We start from the raw sequence: 15230 nt of genomic DNA, 5'->3' as shown, positions 1-15230 counted from the left end.
AATAATTATAACTGTAATTTTTAAAAATGAAAGAAAATCACCACTACCAGTATTTTGATATGTTTAAGGGAGGATTAAGGGTAATTTTTTTCTTATCTATTTCTAAAAATGTATTTAATATGATTCTACTATTTTCTTTCATTTAAAATATTAATTTTTTGAAATCTTTTAAGAAATGTGATTTATACTACAAAAATGAACTAATTTTGTTTGTTAATTAGATAGTAAGCAAAATGGGAAATGTAAAAAATTAATTTGGAAAATCGATTTTTTTCTTTAACTACATTAAGCTCACTGCATTGCTAATGCATTCATAATAGTCATCTATATATTTTAAATTTTTTAATGGATACAAGAAACTGGTAGCAGAGCTTTCCTCTAGGCAGGGAACTGGGAGACTTATTTTTTTTAATGTTATTCTTTTGTACTACATGTGTGTATTCCCTAGTCTCATTATATAAATAGTTGGGTTTTTTTAATTGAATAGATTAATTTTGATTTGTTCAGTTTCTACAGTGATTTTTTTTTAAAGCTGCACGTACTTCCAACTGACACTCAAAAAATATTTTCTCTTGACTTGCAGAGCAGTCTGGAATGACCCTATCTACTATCCAACTTCATGGCAGCTGGATCCAACAGAAGGGCCAAATCGAGAGAGGAGGCGTTTACAGAGGTGTTACTTAACTATTCCAAACAAGTATCTCCTGAGGGATAGACAGAAATCAGAAGGTACTGCCAGTTTCTTGACTCGACATATAAATAGATCAGACAACTGTGGTCATTGGATAAGATAATACGTATTCTTTTCCTCAACAGACTTGGTCAAACCACCACTCTCTTATCTCTTTGAAGACAAAACTCATTCTTCTTTCTCTTCTACTGTAAAAGACAAAGCTGCAAGTGAGTCTATAAGGTAACTGAATCCATAAGACGTTTTCTCTTCTGTTGAAGCAGATTTTCGTAGTCTGTTGTAGTGCTTTTGTAGTAGTTATTTTAGATAATGCTGTGGTTTTAGCAGAAGTCCTAAACATGGTTCAGAGAGGACAGGTTAAATGGCCAAAATCCAAAAGGAAAAGGCATTTCTGACAGGAAGAATTCACTGGACCTCAGGCACCATGCTCTGGACCTCGCTGGCATCCATGTTTCCGTAGTTGACGTTCTAACAGCTCTGAAGTAGATAGCGCTCTGGTGGCGTCAAGATGCAGTCCAGTGTAGTGATGAAAGGGTCAGATTCTGGGCCTCCTAGTACTAAGCTGTCTGTTCTTGGGCAAGTTACTTACCCTTCCTGTCAGCTTCCTTATCTGTTACACGAAAACTACAGTAACACCCAAGGTATCACATAACATTGTCGAGTAGCAAATGGGTCACTTATTACCATGCTCATTTTACACATGAAAAACTGAGACTCACAGAATGTAAGTGATTTGACTAAAGAATAGAGGCACATTTCTGACTAAATCTCCTGTTTTTCCTAGAATACTAGGTTTCTTTTATGTGTTTGAACCAAGGTTTGCTTATTTATTGGAAAATATAAAATATTGAAGTCCCTTTTAAACAACTGAATCTCTGTATTCTGTATTTGGGGCATAGGTATTATTAGCCTTTTCTAAAAGTTTCAGTCATTTTCTCCTTTTCTAGAATGTTAAAAAATGAGATCATATTTTCATGTGGGTTTTGACATCTTGTGCTTGAAACTCCAGTCTGCTTTGCTGAAATCTTTTACTAGATAAGATAAAGCTTATACTTTCTAAAATTGGTCAAAACATTTAACCATAGTAATTTTAAATATGTTTTGACAGAGTGAATCGAAGATGTATCAGTGTTGCACCATCTAGAGAGACAGCTGGTGAATTGTTATTAGGTAAGTCACATTTGGAAGAGTTTTACACATATCCACCATGCCTTATTTTATTCTTAGTTTGAAGCACTGTTTTGACGCATTGCCATTAAATGAGATAAACTTTCTCTAAAATCACTTTCTCTAAAATAAGTTGAGAAATAAACTTTAGTTAATAAACTTAATAAAGTTTATTTTAGAGAAATAAACTTTCCCTAAAATAGGTTGTTTTGCCTTAACATTATATATAATGCATATGACTCATGTGAAGAAATGACAGTTTTATTTTCTGAAAAGCACATGAATTGCCTTTTTATTTTTATAAAGTTGACTTTCTTCATGAGTGTGCATTTTTATATTTAATCATTCCTTTTATTATGCAGCAGTTTTGATTTTTAAAGTGAAGAATTACTGTATATTTATATGCCTACTATTTTAACAGATACACCTATGCATAAGAAATATCTCCACCTTGAGATTCATAATTTATATTCCTGTTGTACTTCTCAGAGAAAGGCAAAATTGTCAATCTCTGGATACCTGTATAGCTACATTTGGTGAGAATTGTTTTCATATGGGATTTCTGAGAAATGCACATTCTCGGCCCCAGTCCAGAGGAAATGAATCTGAACCTCTGGGGTGGGGCCCAGCAATCTGCATTTTGGCGAGCCCTCAGATTTGAGCGTCACCGCTGTAGGCTAACAGGGCCGACGTGCTGATCTCCGAGCCTGCCAGGACTGAGCCCCATGACCACAGGTTGGAGACAGCACCCATCTCTGAGCTGCTATGCCAGAGCTCAGGGGTGACCAGCACGCGGTACAGAGCCCCGGGCAGTTCTTAGCATCTGGATACATGACGATGACATCACAACATGTGTTAATGACAGTTTGTGAAGCAGGAAAAACTGGGGGACGATTTTTTAAAGACTTTCCGCCCTGTTGAGTGTTTAAGTTAGCGAAATCATTAAAGATTCTTCTATTGCTAGAAAATTTGGTTTACAGCTTGACTTCAGTTAATATGTGACAAAATCAAGTGAGATACTATACTAGTGTATAAGAAGATAATATAAGAATATACTAGTAATAATAAATAGCCAATATTTGTTTGCACTGAGTGCCAGGCACTATGAATGAGCATTTTACATATATTCTAAATTAATTCCCACAGTAACCTTGTGAAATAGAGTCTTCTCCCTACCCCCTTCTTTTTATGAGGAAGCTAAGACACAAAGAGCTTGAGCACCTTGCCTGAGACCTCATGGATGCTGTTCAAAAGTAGGTACTGTCAGAACTGTTTCCGGTGCTGGGATTCAAGGCAGGCCACTGGCTCCAAAGGGCATGCTTTTAACTGTGTAAGGTAATAGTGTCCATACATTTTAAACTCATTTATGGTTATATTCTGCAGGTAAATGTGGAATGTATTTTGTGGAAGATAATGCTTCTGATGCAGTTGAAAGTTCGGTAAGTAGAAGCTTAAGTTTGCACTAATTAAATCCACACAGATTCCTCAAATGTATAAATTTGGTATCTCACCACAGAGCAGGTAGAACTATTAGAGCTCATTTATTGTCTTTTTGTGTAGCTTTGTCTGAACGTTTTTTGAAATACAGTTTTGAAAAGAAGACCCTCTGCTGGCTCACGGCAGTCAGCCCATGAGTCAAATTCTCAGGTGCTCCTGTTATTTCCATTTTGGCCTTTCTTTCTCATCACTGTCCTCTGTAGCAAGTAGCAACCAGTAATTGCTCCATGCCACTCCCAGTTTACTATCAAGCCTTCAAAAAGAAAGGAAAATATTACATAATTGAATAACTTAAGTTATCCTGATACTCACATAGCTTAGTAATCATCATTTTTATTTTTCTGGAAATACTGATATTAATCAGGAAATAACAAAAAGTCTCTTATGTCACATTTTTGTGTGTGTGTAGTAAAGCTTTTTATCCATTTGGATTCATCTGTATGCTATTAAAATATTGTATTAAAATCCTTGTAATAGGAGAAATAAAGCTTTTTGTTTCTGAAAAGTTCTAAAGCCAGAAATTCCTAAGGTTATACTTAATAAGATCAGGTATGGTTTAATGGTGAATACATATTTGATTCAAAGAGACTGAATGAAAATATAAAATTTAGTTGTAAAACAAATAATGTAAAAAATTCATAAAAATAATATAGCTTCCAAAATTAAGTTGGCACTCTTTCATGATTTAATACCAATTACATCAGCATTTATAGCAGTCAGTAAAAGTATAGTTATGTTATTTTTTCAAGATGTATCTTTTTAGTAGTCAGGGAATTTAATAGTTGATATATGAGCCAACATTTTTCTGGGTCCAAAGATGACATTTTCCTCCTTTAAAACTCTCCTAAAAATACCCTTGCTTTTTAATAGATTAAAGGATCCTTCCTTCCTCTGTACTTTAGTAGCACTTGTTCTTCTTATGTGACATTTGCTGTCTTGCGTTTTAGATGTGTGTACAAATATCTGCACCCTCTTTTTATCTGATTTCTTTCAGGCAGAGCACCTTGCCTGTAGGTGCTAAATGAATGTCTGTGAACTTGAATGTATGTTGAATCTTGAAGCTTAAACAAGAAGGATTTGGTTTTAAGGATGAGAATACGAGTATGACATTTTCATTAAAACATGTTATTTTATTTGTAATGTATTTCCTGGCGCTACTTTTAAAAATTAGTAACCAGGACCCACAACAATCGTCAAACATACATAGAGCAGGCCAGAGTGTCACTGCCTCCTCGCTGCTGGTCTTCAAATTTCTCTTTTCTCTTTTGACTCCTGGATATTTAATTTCCCTAGCTTTCTTGTAAGGTCAGCTATACATTTATAAGAATATTTGCCTAGTAGAAGAAATCAGTCTGAAGAAGCTGCATACTGTATGATTCCAATTATATAGCGTTCTGGAAAAGGGAAACCTATGGAGACAGTAAAAAGATGAGGTTGCCAGGGGTTAAGGGGGGTGGAGGGAGAATAGGGGGAGCACGGGAATTTTAGGGCGGTGGAAGTATTGTGTGTGAACTGTAATGGTAGATTTCATTAAACATTTGTCAAAACCCCGTAGAACTATACAACACCAAGACTGAACCCTAATGTAGACTATGGACTTTAGTTAGCAGCAATGTATCAATATTGGCTCATCAATTATAACAAATGCACAACACTAATGCAAAATGCTAACAACAGGGAAACTGAGGGCAAAGGGGGAAAAATGGGAACTCTGTGCTATCTGCTTAATTTTCTTAAACCTAAAACAGATCTGAAAAGTAAAGTCCATTAAAAAATAAAAATAAAGTATTTATTTTAAAAAATTCCTTAAGTATTATTCAGCATTTTGAAGTGTTTAGTACAAGGAGGATTTTCGAGGAATTTGACCTGCCATTTTGGAACAAAAGGTAGACTTTCTATAGCATTTGATATTTTTTTAAAAATCTTAAAACGACAACGATTATTTATACTTCATGTAAGGCAAATGCTTTCAGCCATTTCCTTTGTGCTAGAGCCTTCAGGGAGAGTTGGAACCAGCATCCTTTTCCTGGACATATGAAGAAATCAAAGAAGTTCACAAGCGCTGGTGGCAGTTGAGAGATAACGCCGTGGAAATCTTTTTAACAAATGGCAGAACACTCCTCTTAGCATTTGATAACACCAAGGTAAATTTGGCTTTATTAATAGATACATTTCTTGAAGTCATCATGGCACCAGTGTAACTCTAGTCATACTACTTAAATGAAGGTTTAACTTATTTAAACTCATTCACTGAAAGGTTCTGAAATCAAAAATTGTCTTATTTCTAAGTCCTAATTAAAGAAAACCCTGGGTTATATTAGATTATTTCTGTCCTCCAAAACTGCATTAAATTATGATTCCCCAAAGTGACTGTATCTGTGAAAAGTAAATGAATGAATGCAGAACCTACCTGAAAGGAGTAGTTTAAACTTTTCGTAGATTCCACTTTTGACATATCCTCTCTTGACCGCCCCACGCCCAATTCCTTCAGCTCCTATTTGTCTCCTTCCTTTATAGAAAACCTCTTGAGAAAAGCTGTGTACGCCTGCTGTCTCCAGTTCCTCCTGCGGTTCTCTATGGAAACGCTCAGGCAGATCTTCTCACTACTCCACCTAGAACTTCTCTGGTCAGGGTCACCAGTGACGTCCGTGTTGCTGAACCCTATGGTCCCATTTCCTAGTCCTCTTACTGGACCTCTCAGCAGCATTTGGCACAGTTCTCTTTCTTAAAGAAAATAAAGAAACCTTCCTCAGTGGCTTCTGGGTTATTACTCTCCGATTTCTCCTTGTACCTCACTAGCCACTCCATCCCAGTCTTGCTGGCAGATGCTTCCTTCCGGTGTCTCAGGTCATTCTTCAGACCTCTTCTCTTCTCATCCAGTCTTTTGCCTTTGAACACTAGCTGTATTCTAACAACTTACAGCTTTATACCTGTACCCAAACCTCTGCCCTGAACACTCAGTTAACTCCCTGCTTAGCTGGCATCTCCACTTGGAAGTCTAATTGGCGTCTCAGGTGTAACATGTACAAAACTGAACTTCTAATCTTCCCCCAAACCTCTTTGCAGTGTTCTTCATCTCAGTAAATGGCAACTCCAATCTTTCTGATTGCCAAATACCTTGGGAATATTCCAGATTCTTCCTGGTCCTCATCCCCTACACACCTACTCTATCAGTAAGTCCCGCTGGCTCTCCCATCAAAATACGTCCAGAATCCAACCGCTTCCGCTGAACCACCCTGGTCTGAGCCCCCATCATCTCTTTTTTTTATTGGGGAATGTTGGGGAACAGTGTGTTTCTCTAGGGCCCATCAGCTCCAAGTCAAGTCGTTGTCCTTCCACCTAGCTGTGGAGGGCACAGCTCAGCTCCAATCCAGTCGCCGTTTTCAATCTTTAGTTGCAGGGGGCACAGCCACCCATCCCATGCGGGAATTGAACCGGCCACCTTGTTGTTAAGAACTCACGCTCTAACCAGCTGAGCCATCTGGCCACCCGTCATCTCTTGCCTAAACCTTTACACTACCTGACTGGTCTCCGTGTTTCCACACTCCCTCTTCTTCAGACAGTTCTCAACACAGCAGCTGCTGTTGGTCGGATCATGCCATTCCTCTACTCAAAGCCTGCCCGTCACTTCCCGGGTCACTTGGTGAAAGCCAGAGACCTTTTATAGCCTAACAAAGTGTTGAAGGATCTGGCACCTCGTTACATCTCTGCTCTTCCTTCTGCCATTCTGTCCCTCTCTCTCTCTGCTCCATCCATGGGGACTTCTTTTCCTTGAGCACAGCAGGCACAGTGACACCTCGGGGCCTTTGCACTTACTGCTCCCCCGGGTGCTGCCTGGACTGCTTCTCCTCTTAGAAATCCACAGGACTCGTTCCCTTACTTCTTTCACATTCCCTGATCAAATGCCGTCTTCTCAGAGAGACCTTCCCTGACTACTCTAAATAAAATAGGAACCCCTCTCTCACTCCTGCCGCAAGCCTCCCTTAGCTCCTTTACTTGGCTCTGTTTCTCTCTATAGGACTTAATAGGTCCAACGTGGTCTCGCCACTAGAAATAAGGACTTTCTTTTGTTTAGTGCTGAAGCTTCAGCACCGTGAACACACCGGCATGTAGGTGCTCAGTAAATATTTGTTGAACAAATGATTGCTTCCTTTTTCTTGCAGGGTTTGGTATGCAGACCATCATAAATTCCCTTAGCTTCAGCCATTGGCAACCTGCAGATTTAGACTATAGGTTTAGGTTTCAGTTTTGTTTTTGTTTGGGGTGGGGTTGGGGGGGGTGTTGCTTTGAACCTATTCTTTTTTTATTGGGGTAAAAAATACCGAACCTAAGCTTTACAGTAGTAACCATTTTTTAAGCATACAGCTTAGTGTTAAGTTTTCCATTTATTACCAATCATCATTGAATTGCTTTAGAAGAAGTCAGAATACCCTTTTTCTGTGACAGTACGTTTGTGAATCTCTAAAAAAGAGTTTATGTATTAGTTTTCAATCAGTAGTGAAAATCAAATACCTTCTTTTACATTCAGGATATTTTATTTCATCCTCATGAAATAAATATTATTACCCCCATATTACAGATGTTGTAACTGCAGCACAAAGGGTTTAAGCAGGAAAACAGACCAGGTCTATCTAATTCAGAACACCATGTGCTTTTTTTCTACATCATGTTGCATTTATTTAGATGAAGATTCTTCTTTTTCCTTTGTCAAAAACAATTTTTTTTTAGGATCTGTTTATACATGACTTTTCTATACAAACTTTTTTCAGTTTCTTATTAACAGATTCTCCAGCAGCACAAGACAGTGGCTAAGAGGCCAATCTTTGGAGCAAGACCCGCATTTGAGTCTCAGTTCTCTGCCTGGCCATGTCATTGGGCAGAAAGTATTTTCTTGGAGTACTTGAGATTAGTAACATGCCTGTACTATCATGGGTTCTTTGGAAGGAAGTGACGTCCGCCTAAAAATGAAACCTGATTGTTTCCTTTCTCCCGCCCTTGTAGGTTCGTGATGATGTGTACCACAGTATACTAACAAATAACCTCCCCAACCTTCTGGAATATGGCAACATCACTGCTCTGACAAATTTATGGTATACTGGGCAAATTACTAACTTTGAATATTTGACTCACTTAAACAAACATGCCGGCCGATCCTTCAATGACCTCATGCAGTACCCCGTGTTCCCGTTCGTCCTGTCTGACTATGTCAGTGAAACCCTCGACCTCGGCGATCCGTCCGTCTACAGGTAACAAAAACATCATCACCTTTCAGCTTCGACGATATGCTGTTTATTTCATTAAAGTTTTTACCGTGAGAATTTTCAAACATGCACAAAATAGAATGAATATATGATGAACCCCCATATGTCCATGACCCCAACCCAACAATGATGAAGATGTTTGCCAAACTTGCATTGTCTTTTTTCCTTGTTATTTAAGATGAATGACAGGCATCTTGTTATGTTACTACTATGGTCTTCAATACACATCTCTCAGGAAAAAATAGGATAGTTTCTTACATGACCATAGTGCCATTATCATATCTAAGAAAATTAACAATAATGTCATGGTATAATCCAATACCCAGGACATTTTGAAACGTGCCCTGATGATAGCAAAGGTGTTTTTTATGGTTGTATGCTTGAATCAGGCCCATTGTCACCTTTGGTCACTTCTCTCTAAAAACATATATCTGGAACAGCCTTCATCTTTGTGATTATAGTTTCCTCTTTCTTCCTAACCTTGAGTTGTTGAAAAAAATAGGACGTTTATCTGATAGGATGTCCCTCATTCCGTGTTAGTATTTAGCTTTTTCTTCTAGCCTCTGTATTTCCTAGAGATTGGAAATTAGTTCTATTAATAAATACTTGCTTAGGTTCATGTGCAGCTACTCTTTAGTGTAGGTGATGGTGTGAACTTCGTATGGCCCATGTCAGAAGGCACAGGACATCCCATGCTGGTGATGCTCAGTTTGATGTGTGGGTTCGGGCTCCCATTGAACTTGTTTCTTTCGTGGATGATTATTGCTTGAGTCAATTATTTCACTAGGGGTTATAACATGATGATTTCCTATTCTCTCATTTCTTCTACATTTACTAGAGGAAAACATACAGGATAAGCCTGGGTGGGATATTTTGTTGTGTCAGAGAGCAAGGAAACTAATATAGCCTTATCAAAAAGCCATACTTGGCACACCCATGTTCATTGCAGCATTATTCACAGTAGCCAAGAGGTGGAGGTACCCTAGGTGTCTCTCTACAGGTGAATGGATGGGGGAAATGTGGTACATACATACAGTGGAATATTATTCGCCTTAAAAAGGAGGGAAGTCCTGTCACATGCTACAACATGGATGAACCTTGGGGACATTGTGCTAAGTGGAATAAGCCAGCCACAAAGAGACAAATACTGTGTGATTCACTTACATGAGTTGTCCAGGGTAGTCAAACTCTTAGAGGCAGAGAGTGGAGTGGTGGATGCTGGGAGATGGGGAGGGAGGGGAAAAGGGAGGTAGGAAGTTGTAGTTCAGTAGGTGTAGAGTTTTAGTTTTGCAAGATGAAAAAGTTCTAGAGATCTGCTGTACAACAATGAATATAGTTAACCACAACTCAACTGTATACTTGAGGTTGGTTATGATGGTGAATTTTGTGTTGTGTGTTTTTTACCATGATTAAAAAAAAAAGGATTCAGGAACCAGCTTAAAGTGGCTCTCACTGCCAAAGATAGGACAATCTGAGCATCAAAAAGAATAATGACTACAACTGACTGAAACACATTTAAATTAAAAAAAAAACTTAAGTTAATCATAGTACTTTTTTTAAAGGTCCCAAAAATCAAAGCAAAACTAAACATACTGGTCATCATTGGATGTAAATGGGCACCAATTCGTTACTTTTGAAATTTGTCAATTAAAGGAAAAGAATCAAGCTTTTATCCTTCCTTTCCTGAATGAATTTCATTTTAGAGTAACCAAATAGCCCTAGTTGATGAGGGAATATTCTGTTTACTTAGAAAAAAAAAAAATCTTCTGGCTGTTAGCAAAAAGACACAAGAAATAACAAATGTTGGCGAGGAAGTGGAGGAAAGGGAACCATTGGTGCAAATGTAAATTGGTGCAGTCAGTATGGAAAATAGTATGGAGGTTCCTCAAAAAATTAAAAATAGAACTACCACATAATCTACCAATTCCACTTCTGCATGTTTATCCAAAGAAAATGGAAACACTAACTCGAAAAGATATATGCACCCCTATGGTCATTGCAGCATTATTTACAATAATGATCTAGACCTAATTCAGACAGTTTTCAAGACATGGAAACAACCTAAGTGTCCATTGAGAGATAAATGGGTAAAGAACATGTGATACATATATGTGACGGAATATTACTCAGCCATAGAAAAGAATGAAATCTTGCCATTTACGACAACATGGATGGACCTTGAAGGCATTATGCTAAGTGAAATAAATCAGACAAAGACAAATATCATATGATCTCACTTACATGTGGAATCTAAAAAAAAACCTTAGCTCATAGATACAGAGAATGGATTGGTGGTTGCCAGAGGTGGGGAATGGGGGGTGGGGTGGGTGAAATGAGTGAAGGGGTCAAAAGGTACAAACTTCCAGTTATAAGATAAATAAGTCCTGGAATGTAATGTACAGCATGGAACTATAGTTAATAATATTGAAATGCATGTTTGAAAGTTGCTAAAAGAGTAAATCTTAAAAAGTTCTCATCATTAAAAAAAAAAATCCTGTAAGTATGTATAGTGATGTATGTTAACTGTACAAATTGTGGTGATCATTTCACAATATATATATAAATATCAGATTATTATGTTTTACACCTAAAACTAATACAATGTTGTATGTCAATTATACCTCAATTTTTAAAAAATATTCTCTTATTTAAAGAAAAAATAAGTGCAAATTTACTACTTGGTATATTTTTGGGTATTTTAATTATCATTGCTGAAAAGTAGGCCTCATTCAGACAGTTTTCAAAGAATCAGATTCAGTTTAATGTATTGGTCAATTAAAAAGTAGCAAATGCACATTATTTATACACTGCTGATGGACATTTGAATTTATACACCACTGATAAAAAATAGATGCAATCTTTCTGGAAGGCGATTTCATAACACGCTCATACATAGCCAAAGAACTCTTCAATGTGCATGCTCTGTTTTAGCAACTTAACTTCTAGGACTTTTTCTTAGGAAATACTTACAGTGAAGGATGTGTGCTCTACCAGAAAGGTTCCCACTGGAAGTAAGTTTCATGAGGCAGGAAATTGGTTTGTCTGGTTCATTGCCAATAACGGTGCTGGCACTGCAAGCAGAGACTTAGGCATAAGGAAAGTCCTCATGTCCTTTTCTAAAGTACCTACATTTAGAAACAACCTACATGTCCAACACGAGGTCTGAGTAGATTGTTATATGTTGCAGCCTTTAAAAATTATATTGTAGAAATGTACACTATAGGCAGGCAAAGACGTTTTTTTTATTTAAAAAGTGAATATATATACAAAGATAAGCAGGAAAACATCTGGGAAGGTGTATACCAAAATGTTGTACCTGTGGGTAATAATACCACAGTACGCAGTGTTGTACTGTGGCTGAGTTTTGGCTTATTCTATTTGCTCATCAGTCATTTCTGATTTTTCAGCCACAACAAGTACTACTTGTATTAAAAAAAAACACCTATTTTCGCTATTTAGAAAAAATTGCATGCCAGGATCTTAAACAGGATTTCTCTTTTTTTGAGATGTGAGTTCATAGCTATTCTATACAACTGTTTTTACTTCTTAGCAAAGTTTTTAGGATTAGAAAAGTCTCAGAAACAAAATTAGTGTGTTTACTATCAGTAATTTCAATATCCCTAGGAAATAATTATCCAAAAATATAAATATATCAACATCTGGCTAACAGACCTGGTTTGACTTACTGAAACTTGGGCAAATCTTGATGCTGATCTAGTTTCGCCAGATGTTGAAACTACAGGTGGCCCCGTCCTGCTCCTCAGGGCTATTCTTCTCTTGCTCTTCCGCAGCTTGTGCAAGTGAGGGCTCCTGATTCCGTTCTGTGGCCGCCCTGACGCAGTGAGAACCCAGCACAGACACATCCACGTGCGTGCTCACGTTCTCCATGCTGTACACGGGGTGTCACGCACAGTCTGCGCAAAGTATTAATTTCAGTGCTCCCGCTCCAGATCTCAGCTTGGTCGTTTTAAGCCTGTATAGTTTCTTCAGTTTTCACTAACTAACCTAATACTTGCATAACATCTCCTCGCGATCATATTTCCTATCCAAACTGCCCATCACTCTTCACTGCCTGACTGGGAAACGGGCACAGGAGCTCCCAGGGCTTGGTCAGACTCAGATGCCATGGGCAACACCAGTCACGATTCTGGAGGAAGTAGGCGAAGCAGGAAGAGGAGGGATAGCAGCTCTTCTTGTAGAAGTTACTCATAAGTCAGGAATTCCTAATAGCAGTGTGGATCTATTCAGAAAATTCTACCCTAATAGTTTATGAAACCATAATTTTGAATGGTGCCTGTGAGTTGAGAAGCAACACGTGTAAGCACTAATCTAAGGGCCGAGTGTTTGGTTGATCACTTGTTTTACAGGATGCAAACCTCTAGGCAGCTTAACCCTGACAGCATCAAAATACTTCTATTTTCTCCATTATTTCTTCCTTTGTAGAAATCTCTCCAAGCCTATAGCTGTGCAGTATAAAGAAAAAGAAGACCGTTATGTAGATACATACAAGGTAGGTTTAATTTTTCCTTATATTTTGGTAAATGAAAACTGGAGTTTTGTTTTATAGACTTGTGTTTTACTTATGTTTATAAATTTTAAATTTATAGCTTTGATTTATATTTTTCACTTCCTTGTACTTTGACAAATAACTAGAAATCATATGATTTTGGATATTATTCTTTGTCTCAATTCTCTGGAAACACTTTTCCCAGAAAAGAAGTACACTTCTTGGGGCATAAATTGGAAGTTAATATCCATTGTCATATTGAAATATATAAATAACTATATTCCTTATAAAATCACAAAGATTTTCAGGGACATGCTATTCGTATCCCCTAGTGTTATTTCTGTAATGATAACACTATATTTATAATACACTGTAACCCCTTATTATTCATAGTCAGCTAATTATGCATTGCTTTATTAACAGAAATTTACCAGATTTTAAAGTTTAAAAATAGAAATGAATTACCTATCTGTGAAATTAATAAAATTCTGTTTGAAATGCAAGTAAATTCATTAGTCACATGTTGCATTCTTCACAACAGTATCAAGATAGGAGCAGCTGGAGCAGTTTTCTCACATTCAGCACATCATTTCATGGCCGAGTCCAGGAAGTTCCCTCCAAGCATATTATACTGTCACTGCTTGATTCTCCATAGTTGAAAATGGGGCAGTGCTGTGGAGATCAAGAAGTGACTCCAGAAATGCACTGTCACCTGATCTTGTTTTCAGAGCCAGGCAGAAGCAGGAGACGAAAATAGTGACAGATAAATATGTGGTTGGGCCTCCTACTTATGACGGGAAGATAGGAGTAGTGAAAAATCACCTTTCTTTTTTTGTTTTTTGTCATCTCTGTGTAACTACCCTGCAAAACAGCTATAAAATGTTGTACCTAGAATTCCAATAAGTTCATACAGCTATTACACTTGTGTTGCATTTCCCCTGTTAGAGCAGCACTGCTGTAAAGAACACAGCATTACATCCTGAACCCGTCCATTATGAAACAGACTACTGATGGGAGCAGCTCTCCTTTACTGGGTGCTTGATCAGCTCAGACATGAGGAACCCTTTGCCGGGGCGGAGCTGGGAGGAGGGTGCAGAGCAGGTAGAGGTGCAGGCTGGGCGATGGCCTCAGCAGGGCACCAAGGAGGAGACCCCTCCCTGGATACTCAAGGTGGCTGAGGTCCGAACACGAGGGGAGGGCAGCCATGGCGAATGGTGTCACAGGTGGTGGCGAGGATGGAAAAGAAGACGAGGGTGGCGTTTCCAGCTTCCCTTTGCTTGGAGCTCGCCATCATGCATTCTGTCATCCCGTTTCCTTCAGTACCTGGAGGAGGAGTACCGCAAGGGAGCGAGGGAGGACGACCCCTTGCCCCCCGTGCAGCCCTACCACTACGGCTCCCACTACTCCAACAGCGGCACCGTGCTCCACTTCCTGGTCAGGATGCCACCCTTCACGAAGATGTTTTTAGCCTATCAAGGTAAGGGTTGTTTTATAACTCCCTGAGAAGCCATATTGGTCCTCAGAAAAGAAAACCTGGCTGACTTCCTGGGAACGTCTTGACACTAATCAAACCACAAGAAAAAGAATTCTGTTTATTCCTTCGACCGTATTCTCTTCAAAAACCCTGCAGTAAGCCAAATCATCGTGCTAATGTCTCAAATTTTAGCTTTAAATTAAACAGGTCTAAGTTTATAAAAATGCAATTTGTTTTATGGAAATTAAGATGTAATTCACATACCATAAAATTTACTTTTTTTACCCTTTAAGCGTGTATGCAATTCACTTTTAAAGATGTTCAACCTTGTAATTATTCCAGTCACATGTGTTACCTTTGGACCCTACAGGGGAATATGTTCTTGTAATTTATTATAAATGCCTCCTAAATAAACACGAGGAGCATTGCACTGCCACCCTCACCATAGTAACTTTCTAGTTAATAATCCTCGACCTCGGTGTTTTAAGCGGCAGCCTTCAGGCCTGAAATTGATTTGGTAAAGGTGAATTTACCGATCTGTGTGCAATCAGGGACACACTCACCTACTGGTTTCTAATAAGAAGTGTGGTCCTAGCTCTGTAGTTGTTCCTTGTGGCACCCACAGTCCTTTGT

At 38.2% G+C, this 15230-nt stretch overlaps 1 protein-coding gene across 5 annotated transcripts in view; it reads left to right on the top strand.

Moving 5' to 3' along the window:
• LYST (lysosomal trafficking regulator) overlaps positions 1-15230 on the top strand; it is a 171071-nt gene that overhangs the window by 125353 nt on the left and 30488 nt on the right. For 4 of the 5 annotated variants that reach the window (XM_019746974.2, XM_074316725.1, XM_019746975.2 and 1 more), the window contains 8 exons: positions 584-729; positions 817-913; positions 1800-1861; positions 3242-3297; positions 5347-5499; positions 8357-8601; positions 13060-13126; positions 14444-14600. In XM_019746974.2, coding sequence (XP_019602533.2) covers positions 584-729; positions 817-913; positions 1800-1861; positions 3242-3297; positions 5347-5499; positions 8357-8601; positions 13060-13126; positions 14444-14600 — 983 coding nt within the window. Of the gene's footprint in view, positions 1-583; positions 730-816; positions 914-1799; positions 1862-3004; positions 3089-3241; positions 3298-5346; positions 5500-8356; positions 8602-13059; positions 13127-14443; positions 14601-15230 lie in introns of those variants that run through there. The other variant, XM_074316726.1, reaches the window with a different exon arrangement.

This window comes from Rhinolophus sinicus, linkage group LG12, assembly GCF_036562045.2.
Source record: "Rhinolophus sinicus isolate RSC01 linkage group LG12, ASM3656204v1, whole genome shotgun sequence".
Lineage (NCBI taxonomy): Eukaryota > Metazoa > Chordata > Mammalia > Chiroptera > Rhinolophidae > Rhinolophus > Rhinolophus sinicus.
Note: the sequence above shows the minus strand (reverse complement) of the source record. Positions and strands in the feature narration are given on the sequence as shown.